Source organism: Littorina saxatilis, linkage group LG1 (assembly GCF_037325665.1).
Source record: "Littorina saxatilis isolate snail1 linkage group LG1, US_GU_Lsax_2.0, whole genome shotgun sequence".
In the NCBI taxonomy this organism is placed as follows: Eukaryota; Metazoa; Mollusca; class Gastropoda; order Littorinimorpha; family Littorinidae; genus Littorina; species Littorina saxatilis.
Genome location: NC_090245.1, coordinates 43,505,319 through 43,520,652, shown reverse-complemented (window position 1 = coordinate 43,520,652; position 15,334 = coordinate 43,505,319). Strand labels below are relative to the sequence as shown.

At 42.1% G+C, this 15,334-nt stretch overlaps 1 protein-coding gene and 1 long non-coding RNA gene across 2 annotated transcripts in view; one reads left to right on the top strand and one right to left on the bottom strand.

Annotated features, from left to right (window-relative positions):
• LOC138970656 (uncharacterized) overlaps window positions 1-15,334 on the top strand; it is a 273,936-nt gene that overhangs the window by 50,453 nt on the left and 208,149 nt on the right. The window lies entirely within an intron of this gene.
• LOC138970575 (uncharacterized) lies at window positions 5,664-15,247 on the bottom strand. The gene is made up of 7 exons (XM_070343047.1): window positions 15,037-15,247; window positions 13,845-13,998; window positions 11,252-11,388; window positions 10,115-10,274; window positions 9,595-9,754; window positions 8,993-9,034; window positions 5,664-8,668 (listed from the first exon to the last, which is right to left on the bottom strand). The coding sequence occupies exons 1-7, from the start codon at window positions 15,092-15,094 to the stop codon at window positions 8,417-8,419; spliced, it is 963 nt and encodes a 320-aa protein (XP_070199148.1). The 5' UTR covers window positions 15,095-15,247; the 3' UTR covers window positions 5,664-8,416.

Below are 15,334 nucleotides of genomic sequence, written 5' to 3'. Positions count from 1 at the left end.
CTGAGGATGATCATTACCAGTTTCAGGCAGCAGATTTTGTCACTGATTATAACCCCCAAAATTGAAACTCAATGTAAAATAAAGAAATGCATACCTCATTCAATATTTTTATATTTTTATATTTATAAGGTGGGTCCGGAAACCCTAGAAACCCCCTCCCCCCTCGTCCGCCCCTGGGCGGGGTCAAGGGGCAGAGCCCCTTGTGGGGGTCAGGGGGCAAAGCCCCCTGAAGCTGATGGGTAGGTCATATTCTGAGATGAGAAAATGGTCGCTCCTTGCATGAAACGGCATAAAATAAGCAATAATAAAAAATGTTTTAAATAAGTAAGGTACATGTTCAGGCTAGGGGGGGGGGGGGGTTGCGCAACCCCCATAACCCCCCCGGTAGTCCGGCCCTGCACGAACGTATCTGCCTTTACCCCCACAGCAGAATAGCAATGTAAAAGTGTGCTTGATTTTATTCGAAACCCAAGTAAATATACTGTGAAATGTTAACAGAATCGAATTATTTTGACGAAACCAGAAAGACATGCATTATTATAATCACTCATCTGCGCAGGTAGACTGACTGAGAGATTCGGATTTGATCAAACTGTGGCACAAATACATCTTTTGTTGGGGTTTAAAAAAAAAAGATGGAATAAATAGGATACACACCTCGTGACAGCGGATATAGTTATTCGTCTCAGTTCGCTGTCACGAAAAAAACCTCACTGAAGCTCCCATTTTTCATGATCCACTAGATTCTAATATTTTTAATATCCACGGAGACTCGGTGTGTAGCCTCTACAGATAAATGAATAAAACCACGAGCATGGTCCGTAACTCATCGTATTATCAATGTCATTCTCTCTCCCACGCTCTCTTGGCAAAAGACATGAAAAATGACAGGTATGTCTATAGCGTTTTGTTTTATGCGCGAGAGTCAATGGTGAGTGTCATGGCTCTGGGAACATATGTGTGCTGCATATAATATGGAGTTTGTGAAGAGAGCGAACAAGTTTCAGTACGGAACCTACTTAAGAGTTGATTTTTCTCCTCTCAGACTACAGCTGTAACCTCGGTCAATTCCGCACGTATGATGGTATCACCAAACAAGGCAAGGCAAGGCATGGCAAACAGATTTTTTTTTAAATCTAAGGTTACATGAATGTGAAAATACCACACACACACACACACACACACACACACACACACACACACAAACACACACACATACATACATACACACACACACACACACACACACACACACACACACACACACACACATATATATTGCACTAATTTTCGTACCCCAACCAGAGTACACTGAATCCTTTGCCGCAGCTAAAACAATCATTCTCGTGTCCTGTCATTCAAACTGTCTGTGCCATGAATGCCCTCAACTTGGTTTCCTGGCATAAGTATGAACAGAAATTGTGGCTTCAATCAATCAATATATGAGGCTTATATCGCGCGTATTCCGTGGGTACAGTTCTAAGCGCAGGGATTTTTTTTAATTTTTTTTATGCAATTTATATCGCGCACATATTCAAAACGCAGGGATTTATTTATGCCGTGTGAGATGGAATTTTTTTTACACAATACATCACGCATTCACATCGGCCAGCAGATCGCAGCCATTTCGGCGCATATCCTACTTTTCACGGCCTATTATTCCAAGTCACACGGGTATTTTGGTGGACATTTTTATCTATGCCTATACAATTTTGCCAGGAAAGACCCTTTTGTCAATCGTGGGATCTTTAACGTGCACACCCCAATGTAGTGTACACGAAGGGACCTCGGTTTTTCGTCTCATCCGAAAGACTAGCACTTGAACCCACCACCTAGGTTAGGAAAGGGGGGAGAAAATTGCTAACGCCCTGACCCAGGGTCGAACTCGCAACCTCTCGCTTCCGAGCGCAAGTGCGTTACCACTCGGCCACCCAGTCCTCACAGGGAATTTCCTATAAGGGACATGTATGTGGTGATATGCTAGAGGGCACAAGTATCGGGTCAAAGATGTCTTTCATAGAGTCGACACGTGCACCAGTAAGAGTGGCATAAAACAAGAAATACGCAAGATAGCTAAACGAAACAACACGTTCTTGATGGATAATTGGTTGGACTTCCTCCTCGAATGTTAAGTTGCTATGTTGTGACTACTTTCTGAATTTTCGTCGATTTTTGAATTGATATTTTACGTTTTTGCCCGGTCGAATTTGAGGGTACCCTTATTTGGGCTGCGGTCACGTGACCCCTGTGAAAAAATAATCGTTGATCGGAAAGCTAAGTTGAGTGCCTTTAATGTTATATGAAATGAGACGGGAATTAATGATTTAGTTGGGGTACAATAAGAGGTGCAATATTTTTTTTGCTAAGTTTATATATTTTCTGACACATCGCGGCTAAAAACAATATTCGCATGAAAACCTGGCATGGTCTGTGGTGGTAAATAGGATCGGCTAACAGAAGGAATGTAGCTTTAAAATCAAACACCCGCCAGGTTTATGACGTGCGTTGCTATAGCAGTATTTTAAATTGCAAAAATTAAATGAGATTCCCACATTGTGAAGTGTCTGACTGCGAATCCTGTCGTTTCGAAATTGATTACTTTCCCATGAATTGGGAAACACTCATCGATTTTTTTCAGCATTTTGGGTCGTGCAGAGTGTAATGAGCTTGTATTGATTTGTTTTGTATACAGTACTGCAATTCTCTAAAAGCTTTGTTTGGTACAAATGTGTACATTCGATCGTATAGTAGGTCTCTTTCACGTGGGCGCTTATTCACTCACTCTACTCCATCAACGCGAGTTCTTCTAAAGCTTGCACACAGTTTTAACCAATACATTTTAAGGTTGTTTTTCCAGCTGTCTTGTTCACAATTTATCTTTCTATTCCTCTCTCTCGATCTGTGTGTGTGTGTGTGTGTGTGTGTGTGTGTGTGTGTGTGTTTGTGTGTGTGTGTGTGTGTGTGTGTGTGTGTGTATGTGTGTGTGTGTGTGTGTGTGTGTGTGTGTGTGTTAACATATAAAATTATGTCTGTGTCTGTGTCTGTCTGTCTGTGTGTCTGTCTGTCTGTGTGTCTGTTTGTCTGTCTGTATGTGGGTCACACTGTCTGTCTGTCCGTCTACCTGTCTCTTTATACGCTTGTCAGCAGCAACCATTTTTCAGGTTTAAAAATGTGTTGAAGCGAACAACGACGACGAAGAAGAGTTGTGTCAGAGAAAAAATACTTTCAATGTAACTGCACATTCCTGAATTAATTTCCGTAACTGTTCTCATATTACATCTCCGTCGGGCTTTTGAAAAGAACAGGCGTCATGCAGGAGTATAGTACACGTATACCTTTGGTTTCACTCGCGGTAAAAAAAATAAAAATACAAACCTCGACAAAGGTCTATAACTTCAGGTACAGTTAAAGGGATATCACCAGTCTATAGAAATTGTCTTTTGGACAAAGTTAACATTCATTCGCTGTTGAGGAATAAGTCCAAAACAATGATGCAAGACTGTTGGCATTTTTTAATGGTTTTTGAGGCCTTTCAATGACATGTAGTTTTTCTTTTGCAAGATGTACAAACAAGAGACTCGAAGAGTTGTGCCGGTTCTGTACACACGTTAATGTCGAACCGTTATTTCCTCTTTCAAGCATCTTTTTCCAAATTTATATTACACTACAGTACTTCAAATCTCAGTATTTGAAAATGTGTGTGTTAGTTTTCGAGTAAAAATAGTCGTTTCTGTTCACTATTTACACTCTATGCACAACACTTTTTTAAGAGTGCAGTCTGCCCTGGACGGATTTTGCACAAACCGTTAAAGAGATACGATATCGATGAATACAACAACAACAACAACAACAACAACAACAACAACAACAACAACAACAGCAAGACGTCTCTTTTTGACCCTCTCTTTGAAAGTTAAATCTTTGACGTCAGAAACCAAGTCCAAAAAAATGTCCCTGGGAAGTGCCAAAGAATTTTGAGAACGAAATTTGTCTCTGTGACTTCAGCATATCACCAGTACAAAATAAATCGTAAGGTCACCGCCAGGCTGTGCATGTATCGGTATCGAATATCATTAAAAACATTGCGGGGAGAACGACCTAACAGCAAGAACGCAACCGAGACAAAGATGGCGTCATCGTACTCCTCTCAGACTGCTCATGTTAGATCCCGTTAGTATTTTGTGTGTGTGTGTGTGTGTGTGTGTGTGTGTGTGTGTGTGTGTGTGTGTGTGTGTGTGTGTGTGTGTGTGTGTGTGTGTGTGTGTGTGTGTGTGTGTGTGTGTGTGTGTGTGTGTGTGTGTGTGTGTGTGTGTGTGTGTGCACGCTGTTGCTATTGTACATCGTCGTGAGCTTTGGTGAGAAGGGGCGATTAATAAGTCTTTATTATTATTATAGTTTTTCCTTTATTTCATTTTTTGTCATTTTCATTTTTCATTTCAATTGTGCTACCTCTGCCAACAGACGATTTTCAGAAATAACTCTGTCCGGGTTTGAGGGCCGAGGAGGAGTTGCTCCCCTTCAAACGGCTGAGGCAAACTGATCATTAGACGAGAGCGATCATGGCACCACAGTGAACCATAAGCTTCGATGTGCATAGTATGCAATATCTCATGGATCAGATTCCTTTTACTTTTGAATTCATTTCCATCCGATCCCACTGTTTACTTTTGCTGGTCTCCCCCTATCAGTAGATACGTCTGTCTGCCTCAGCTTTTTTGAAGGGACGCAAATTTACCACGGCCGATGAAAAAACACCGGATTTATATTCAGAATTCTAGGCCAACTTCTCTATAGCCTCCCACCCCACCAGCCACCCCCCCCCCCCACCCCCCCACCCCTTCTTTTCCTTCTACTTTCACCTTCCCTCTAATTGCCGCAAGTACTGTTCCATCGGGTACATCCCGCCTGTATTTTCACGGGTACTTCCCACCTCCATTGTAACGGGTACATCCTACCTCCATTTTAATGGGTACATTCCTAGCATACCCGCTGGGAAAACCTCAGATAATTTTGTAGGATTTTTAAGACATTCTGTTCTTGGGTGACTGGACACGAAGAAGATGAAAGGAAAGCGTGTATTCATCGAACCTGGGACGTAAGGAAGTGTGCTATTTGGAGCGAAGGTCGCATTCAGAGTTTGCTAGTTTAAACTTTTCGTCTTAGTTTGGACTGCTGTTTGTATACATGTCTTTGCGTCCTTTTGTTACGCTTTGGTGGTTTGGGAGACTTGGCTTGTCGGGGTTTTTCTGGGTCATATATAATTATAGTGTCATGTGGGGGAATGGTGTGTGTGTGTGTGTGTGTGTTTGTGTGTGTATGCGTGCGTGTGAATGTGTGTGTGTGTGTGTGTTTGTGTGTGTGTGTGCGTGTGCGTGCGTGTGAATGCGTGCGTGTGTGTGTGTGTGGATGTGTGTGTGTGTGTTTGTCAGTCTTGTGAGTGTGTGTGTGTGTGTGTGTGTGTGTGTGTGTGTGTGCGTGTGTGTGTGTATGTGTGTGTGTGTGTGTGTGTGTGTGTGTGTGTGTGTGTGTGTGTGTGTGTGAAGAATAAATAAAAGCGACATACACAGACAGACAGGCCGTCGGACAGAGAGAGACAGAGTAAAAACAGAGAACGAGAAAAACAGAAGCAGAATGTAAGTAATTCATAAATACAACGTCAGTCATAAAACAAGCTGGAACTTTTATTAATTAATGCGAAATGACGGAACCTGCTACAAGCTAAGCATTGTTCGTGCCTGCATGAGCTTTTATATGAACAGATTCTCTATCAAACTGAAAGCATGAACAAGGATGGTGTTGTACACACACAATAACTGCACCTATTACCGGAGGACCAAATCGATATCAAACGGCACATCATATACCAGAAACTGCACATCATATATCAGTAACTCTATCATACAAAGTCGTCCTAACATGAACATTTTACACTCAGAACTGGTAATTTCACGAACCACAGATTATGTAAATGCCATTCAGCAATACGTTCTCAAATAAGAAGGCATAAATGCAGTTGCAATATAGTGTAAAGTCAACAAATCAATTGCAAAATTAAACATAAAGAAAGCGTGGTATTAATAACAAAATCAAAATAAGAAAGCCTGCTATGTAGGGGAAGGGCTCCTGATATGGACCGGCTCCTAATATGGACCACCTCCTGTTCTGACAAACTAACGGCGCTAGAGCGCTAAAAACAATTTCATTCGCTGTATTAATGTATTCACCCTCTCTGGATAACCTGCACATGTCAAAACTGTTGCAGAAACACAAACCTCAAAACCGTTAGGCTTTTTCTCTTTTTACATTTAGTCAAGTTTTGACTAAATGTTTTAACGTAGAGGGGGGAATCGAGACGAGGGTCTTTCATGAGAGTTCCTGGGTATGATATCCCCAGACGTGTTTTTCGTTTTTTCGATAAATGTCTTTGATGACGTCATATCCGGCATTTTGTAAAAGTTGAGGCGGCACTGTCACACCCTCATTTTGCAATAAAATTGATTGAAATTTTGGCCAAGCAATCTTCGACAAAGGCCGGACTTTGGTATTGCATTTCAGCTTGGAGGCTTAAAAATTAATTGAGGACTTTGGTCATTAAAAATCTGAAAATTGTAATTGAAATTATTTTTTTATAAAACGATCCAAAATTACGTTAATCGTATTCTTCATCATTTTCTGATTCCAAAAACATATAAATATGTTATATTCGGATTAGAAAACAAGCTCTAAAAATTAAAAATATAAAAACTATGATTAAAATTAAATTTCCGAAATCGATTTAAAACCAATTTCATCTTATTCCTTGTCCGTTCCTGATTCCAAAAACATATAGATATGATATGTTTGGATTAAAAACACGTTCAGAGAGTTAAAAAGAATAGATATATAGAAAAGCGTGCTAATCTCCTCAGCGCAACCGCTACCGCGCTTTTCTGGATTGTTAATTTCACTGCCTTTGCCACGAGTGGTGGACAGACGAAGCTACGAGTGTACGGTCTTGCGGAAAAAATGCAATGCGTTCAGTTTCACTCTGTGAGTTCGACTGAGCTTGACTAAATGTTGTATTTTCGCCTTGCGCGACTTGTTTTCACTTTTGGCAGCGTCCTCTCTAACTTTGCCGCCTAAACCGGACTCGTTTCTGTCCACAGCCAAAGCTGTTATCACACAAAAATTGCTATTTATGACAGCTAAAACCGTATTTGTTACATTTTAGCAGTTTTGACCCTGAGTTTCAACTGCAAACAAAAAATAATAGCAAAATCTCAAAGTATGTGTGAGTCCCCTAATATGGACCACCTTCAACAAATCGAAGAAATTAAAAGCTAAAGGTTATTTTCATTAATTCATTAAGAAGCTTGCTGAATATAACCTATAACTAGCCCTCGAGATTTCAAAAAAATATTACAAATAGTCTTCTTTTCACTTATTTTCACTCTGTTTTTGATAAGCTTCTTTAGTTTCCAGGTGTGCTTCAAATAATACTCTCATCAACCCGAAACAGATAAATCTAAAGCATCTTTTAATTAGTCTGACTTGTACACTAAGTTGTATCATCTTATTTTGAAGAATAGGGGGCTTTTTACGGTGATTCGCGGTGGCCGCTTTACTGGTCCATATTAGGAGCCTGGGCGCCTAATATGGACCATTTGTAAATTTTTCTGTATTTAATTTTTGCTGAAAATCTATCAAAGCTATTTTACTCTAATTAGGCCTGACAGTTAACCCAAGAGAGAAGGAATACCAAACACAAAATGAAACTTCTTCGTAAGAAAACAAGCTAGTTATCAGCATGAAACAAAACGTGGTCCATATTAGGAGCCCTTCCCCTACATGTAAAGTTCGGCATGTTCGGAAATGCTCAACAGTGGTAGATTGAAATCAACGAATCACTCGACTCAACACAGGAATGCTTTCCAGTACACTCTGTTAATCAATGAATCTACCAGAGAAGTGCAAGAATGCTTGCAAGTGAACAGTAACCATAACGAATCAATATATATGTTCTTTTGAGTGCTTTCTATGTCAGCCAATGAACCCGATCGACGCAAGAATACTCCAATGAAATCTAAAGATAATAATTGTTTGCTATTCGTTGACGCAAGAATGCCTCAATAAAACCTTAAGAGAGGAATTATTACTACAATACTGCATGCTACGTATTAACCACTAAATCGTGGAACCAAAGAACTCAACGCAAGGATGCCAGGTAAGCCTACTTGTAGTACGATTGAATAAACAATAAATCCACGATGGGATTTTCAGCACGGTGTGACGTAAGCTTTATACCAGTCACAACAAAAGTGAAGTTTCCTGCGATGAACGAAATAGGACCAAGCAGATTCAGGCTTCAAGTTATATTCCTCAAACAGCATTGAAGCCTGTAATCGACTCATTCAATCCACGACAAAATCAAAGAACATTAATTCTTCTGGCCGTCCCTCAGTCGTTGCAGGAAGGGTGGCAGAGTATTGTCCCCTTCCATCTCTTGTTGTTGTTGCAGTTGCTGCAGAACGAAGGGAGGAAGTGTCTCATCCCCCAGAGACTGCTCTTGCAGCTGCAGGAAACTGTCATCATCGCCGTCGTTCTCGCTCGGCTTGTTGTTGTCGTTGTTGCTGTCGTTGTTGCTGTCGTCGGTGTGATCTGGCTGGTTGACGCAGTTTCTGTGCGCCGGCTGTGAAGAAAAGCAAATAATGAGGTGGTGTGGTGAGGGCTTGACCTAGTGTAACAGAGGGAGGAGCTTCCAAACTGAGGCAAGAGTGTAGGGGCTGGCCAGGCGCTGTTGAAATTTAACATTTGGAAGGGATATTTTGGGTCTCTTCTTGAGAAAAAAGTATTTATGCCGGGGGAGGGGGGCTTCCGAATCCTTGAACCCCCCCCCCCCCCTCCTAGATTCAGCCCTCGGTATGGTATGGTATGGTATGGTGGTATGGTATGGTATGGTTTGACTCTTAGACGAAGTGATCGAACGAGCGACCAAAAGATAAATATGGTTTACCCGGTTTCCGTAGAAGTGGTGATTTGGGCAACCTCTCCTCAGCTGAAAACAAGAATAAAAGCAGTTCACCAATAAGAGTCTCATTGAAACAACAACAACAACAACAACAATATTAACAACAACATAGATAACAACCATACAAGGTACAAGAGAACACCATCACTGCCCTCTGTCCGCTCTCGGCTCCGAAGACAGTTGAATGAACAAAGACTTGACAAGCAAATTGTTCAACTCAAGTCTACCCATATAAATATTTGCAACACAAGTCAGAAATGTGCGAATTGAAAAACAAGAACCACAACCACAACAGCAACAAAATAATTGAATCAGCAGCAGCAGAATCAGCATCACAAGTAACACAAATGTAAACTGAAAATCATTTTCCACAACAACATAAACAACAACATATATCATCATCATCGTCGTCGCCGTCATCATCATCATTATCGTCGTCGTCATCATCAGCATCATGATAATCAGCAGCAGCATCATCATCGTCATCGTCATCCGATGTTGATCACGACGACGACGATGATGATGATGATGATGATGATGATGATGATGATGATGAGGTGGTGGAGGAGGAGGAATGAACCCTTGACCTCGAGCTGATCCATCTGGGTCGCGCTAAAGGTCATTCCGAAGAGCGACGGGAGTGCTGTCCCTTGCAGTTCCAGCAGCAGAGGGATCTGCCATTTCTGGCACACTGGTTCGTTGCTCTTGTACACCGCGATGAAACAACTGTAGATACTGTCAAAGAACCTGCAAAAAAAGATCATGAACAGATAGATATAGACACAAATAGATCCACTTACTCACTCATTCATGTAGGTACACACATTCTCTCTGTCTGTCTGTCAGTCTGCCTGCCTTTCTGTGTTTCTCTCCCTCACACACACACACACACACACACACACACACTGTCTCTTTCTTATCCCCCAAGCTCACCCTTTCTTCACCCCCACCCCACCCCCCTCTCTCTCTCTCTCTCTCTCTCTCTCTCTCTCCCTCCCTCCCTCCCTCCTCTCTCTCTCTCTCTCTCTCTCTCTCTCTCTCTCTCTCTCTCTCTCTCTCTCTCTCTCTCTCTCTCTCTCTCTGCCCTATAATAACACAGAAACTGACTGGTTGGCCACCGGCATGAAGTCATCGACACTCAAGACGTCCAGATTAGGATTGTTCTCAGTCATTTCCATGCCGGCTTGGCGGTAGCACTCGTAGGCGTTGTCAGCCAGCACGAAGCAGCGAGAGTCGCCACTCACCGGTTCCAGCCAGTTCAGCACATCTGGGAGAGAGAAAAAGACGTGTCTCTGAAGTTGTGGCATGGATGTTCGGACCCAAAGGACAACCACCATGTATCTAGCACGTGCGACATCTTTTTCCTTGGATCATCGTCCTAGCTATCCACAACGCGAATACCAAAGACAAAGAGAAGGGATGCACAGATCTCGTCTGTTTGCAATTTTTAAGTGTTTGGGGCGAGAGAGAGATGACGATGATGATGACGACGATGATGATGATTATGACGGCGGTGGTGGTGGTGGTGGTGGTGATGGAGGTTATGATGATGATGATGATGATGATGATGATGATGATGATGATGATGATGATGATGATGATGATGATGATGATGATGATGATGATGATGATGATGGCAGTCCGTAAAGTCGATTCATCCTTCCGTTAGTCGATCGGTCAGTCAGTAGATCCATCTTTCCGTCACTCGGTCGGTCAGTCAGTCAGTAAGTAGATAATGATCATTCCGTCAGTCGGTAGGTCAGTCAGTCAGTAGATCAGTCAGTCCGGTCACTCACTCACTCACTCCCTCACTCAGTCGGTATGACATGTTGTGGTGCTGATTTTATGCTTTGTCAAAATGCTCCACATAAAACAAAGGATATCACTCAGCGCCGCAAAACAGAACTGATAAAGTATTTACCAACACCAATCGCCTAAACTGACCACTCGTGCCTTTTGCCACAAAACACACACACACGTGTGTGTGTGTGTGTGTGTGTGTGTGTGTGTGTGTGTGTGTGTGTGTGTGTGTGCGTGCGTGCGTGCGTGTCTGTGTGTTTGTATGTGAGTGTGTACGAGAGAGAGAGAGACAGAGAGAAAGAGACAGAAATTCGGTGAGCACTATGTATTTTGTTTTGTTTTTTCAATGAACTGAAGCCAAGCCATAGTCCTTCTTATAGTGTACTGCGCATGGCTGAACTAAAATCGTATGTCTTTTTCTGATGTGTTATCGTCATGTCTCACGTTCTTTGAACTCTCTGTTGAGGTTGTTGCCGTAGCAGGCCCCTCCCGACTCATCTGCAATGGCCTGCAGCCTTCCCTGGTTGTGACAGTCCTTTACGTTTCGTGCGAAGCACTCCAGAGCTGCCGGCTTTACTACCCTGTGGATAAGGGGATCAAACAGATAGAAAGAGGACGAACAAACAAACAAACAAACAGACAGACAGACAGACAGACAGACAGACAGACAGACATACTCAATTAAACAAACTTCAACCAGTCATTGTCGTTGCAGTACGTCACGCTTTATGCGCAGCACTCCAGAGCTGGTGGTTTTACTACCTTATGGCAAAGAAGATCAAACAGGTACAAAGAGGAGGAACAAACACACACACACACACACACACACACACACACACACACACACACACACAGATCTTTATGATTACAGATCGTCGCATTCAGTGTAAAGTACTAGAAAGCAGCTGGTTTTATTCCCGGCCCCCTGTGTTAAAGAAAAAAGCAGAAAGACAGACAAACAAACAAAGAAATTAAAGCAAATCAAAACATTTCGAAAACCACAGCATGGACTCATGAATGAAGCACAGACATACATCTTTTTGTTTTGTTTTGGAATGCGTCACATTCAGCGCAAGGTATTACAAAGCAGCTGGCTTCAACATCCCGTGTTAAAGGCACAGCAAGCCTCCCGTAAACCATCACAGATACTGTCAGATTTTTACACACAGTACAAACACCCTTCTATTTGAACGCTCATCGAACGGGAACATCCTGGCTGCTTTCCGTCGAGAGTGAGACATTTTCAAAGATTTTTTTTTTTTCGTGGACCGTCTGTTCTACAATCAGGCGCCTCGTTTTGGCGCTAGAACTAACTTTTAAAATGTAATTAATAAATTGACAGCTTGTAACACAAACATTCTTAAATCATAAAAGATTTCTTTTTTCATCAAGACAAGATCAGTACAATTCGAAGTTTTGAACGTTTTAAAAAAGATAGCCCGGAAGCAGGGTCACGAAAGGTCGTGTCTCAAAGCAGACGATTTTTCTGCATAGCTCTCGCTTTCTTTGAAGCCAACCGCCGTCGACAAGTTCGTGTGACTCGCAGCTGTTTGTTGCGTTTTAGAATCACAGGTACACAATAACGTGCTATTGCAGATACAGCCAGTCACATTGAAATCACAAACTGACAACTAAATTGTGAAAAAAGGAGAGTGGATCACACGGGTTCACGATGGCTCAGGGGTTATATAAACCACGACATCTGGTGTGTGGCTTACGCGAGCCAAATAGCCATTCAAATGAACTGTTTCATTTAATGCTATTAAATGCTATTGCAAATGTGTTCCATAAGGTTACAACTGCTTTTTTCATTAGAAGATTTTAAATCGTTTGTAAACTATTTGAGACATACTGGGGCTTTAAGAAAACAGAAAGAAGGGACATGTCGACAGAGAATGCCAGCAGCATCAACATTAGTTGCCATGGAAACACTCATACACATACTGGTGGTTACAGCATGTCACACTTCGCGATGCAAACACTCCAAAGCTGCTGGCTTCGCCGTCATGTGTCAAGGATACGGAAAGAAAGGACAAAAAATGCCAGCAGCATCAACATCAGTCGCCATAGAAACACTGCTACACATATTCATATTCATTTAGATATGGGTGGTTACAGCACGATAAAGCACTCCAAAGCGCCTGCTTTACCATCATGTGTCAAACGGAAGCAGAAAGGATGGACAGAAAATGCCATAGCGATAATCTTGAACTTTACCGTTAAAAATTTAAGGGAAGTTCTTCTGATGCAATCTGCGTCTCTTAATTTACGTGACTAACTCTTGAAAAGCCATTCGTGTTTTGGAATGACTGAACTAAAAGGATGCGTTTTATCTACGCTTCACCTGGTTGGGAAGGAAAACATCGGCGTGACAATTTGGAGAATGCAAATAACAGGTAAAGATGGCCAAAAATGAAAAGCATCCCATGCTTCGTGGATCATCGACAAACACGACCAAATTATTTTGGGAAATCATTCCGTCAATTGATGTCACTCGAGTGAATCTTTGCGTTCATAACATGACTTCTATCAAATATAATGCAATTATAAAAAGGTTATAGTGAGATTGGAATTTACAACACTAAAGTTCAAGATTACCCAATATCCTTTCGTAAGTCCTCCTTCGTCTCGTTCGGCAAGATTTTCTCTCTCAGCTGTTAGGGGTTCCTTCAGCCCGAGAGGATAACGTTCTACATTAAGTTATATGCTTCTCCGCATGTACACTGACCGGCATTTGAACGGGAACTGGATCCAGAATGGTTGGTGCAGATGTTGGTTCAAATCAGTGAGTTTTTCCTGCCCTTTGGCGAAAAAAAAGACCACTTGGTCTGGTGCAGTAACAAGAACGACCACGAACAAGAAACCCTTACATTGTATCAACTTCAGATATCCGCTCAGAAAGAGGAGCTAGCCCCTTGGCAACAAAACTCTACGGAAGTCTGGGGCACCTGTGGCGCACTGCCACCTTCATCGTAGAGAACGAAGTTTTGGAGAGAAAAAAGAAGGAGAAGAAGACGAAGAAGACGATATCCGTTACCTGCAGGTGTGCGTGGCATAAGCTTCCACCATGCAGCCATCGATGACGTCATGATGCTGACGCAGAGGCTCGTAAGGGTGTAGAAAGTGCGCCTCTTCAAAGCAGTGCTGGTAGGCTTCGGACACCTTCACTCCTAGCCGACAGTAGGTCGGTTCTGCGCAAAACATCTCAAATATACATTACAGTTTGCTTAAACAATGTAAAAGGCATCTATATGGTCCTTCCCATGAGAGCAGCTCTGGATCGGTATGCAGGAGTCGAGTTTTAGAGACTTCAGTCCGGGATATACTGCATTGAGGGTACAGATTATCATGGAATTAAGTCTCTAGAAAAGACGTTTGCATACCCGGGCCCTCAGCTGACAAGTCTCAGGTCTACTCTGAATTTGACATGGGACGTAGACACATCCTAAAAATGTTAACATTCTGACTACTTGCTGTCAGTACAGAAAGCAGTCGGAGTTTTGCTTTTAAGGTATGTGTCCAACCAGAAGCCTATCATAATATTCATCTGCTTGTGGTCCAAAGAGGATGGATGGCCTTATCCTTTTTATCTGGCCAGATCTTTGATGGTGAGCCCAATCCTTTACACGAGAAAGACTGTGCCTTTAACATCCTGCGCGGCGCGCCCAGACACACACAGACACATAGACACAGACACAGACACACACAGACACAGACACACACACACACACACACACACACACACACACACACACACACACATTTTAACTTTAAGATTAGAAGAGGGGTAAACATGCATACGAGACTGTTGACCCATAGCCAAAGATGACCTGTACGTGCTTTTAACATATTTAGCCTACATGTTCCTCACTAGTTGTTATGGTTTTTCGCTCTTTTTCTGGGCCGCACCAGGTCCTAAGTCTGAGACTTCATGCTTGGAAGTTTTGAAGAAAACATTAACCCTGTGTCGTCATGTTTAATTACGATTTCAGAAGAACTGATCTTACGGATAGGAAGGATACCTATTACACGTAGTACTGGTTGGTATTCACAATATATATTCAAGCTGAAAAATAACATTTTGTAAGCGTTTTTTCTGTCTTTTTTTCGCAGAGCACGGAATGCTATCTAAAAAGAAAAAGTAAAACTACACATTTCCTGGTAATCTCAATAGGGAAAAACATGATAAGTCGTAACATTTTTGTGCACACACAAAAATCAAAAGTTACCAGATTTGGTCAGTCCAAGAATCGCAGCGGAAAGCAGGAAAATGGAAATAGTCTCCATTTGGAACAGAAGTACTTTAAAATCTTTCTGTAGGTGCAAACAAAACTACACCACTGTAGACCGATTTTATTTACTGACACACTCAGATGTTATCGAGAAAAGACTGGACAATTTTCTCTTCCCAGGAACATCGTGCCTCGGAACGAGTCTCTGAGTGGGGCCGATATGATTCATGTCATAAGCGGTAATTACAGTCAGGATACAAGCATCCCAACAGCAAAAAACACGAGACCATGCAGC

Excerpts from the sequence above, each read along its gene's own strand:
- LOC138970575 (XM_070343047.1), bottom strand. The coding sequence starts at position 15,094 with ATGGAGACTATTTCCATTTTCCTGCTTTCCGCTGCGATTCTTGGACTG. Across the intron at positions 10,275-11,251 it reads CAACAGAGAGTTCAAAGAAC|ATGTGCTGAACTGGCTGGAA; the intron begins GTGAGACATGAC and ends TCTCTCTCCCAG. Across the intron at positions 8,669-8,992 it reads ACCACTTCTACGGAAACCGG|CCGGCGCACAGAAACTGCGT; the intron begins GTAAACCATATT and ends TTTTCTTCACAG.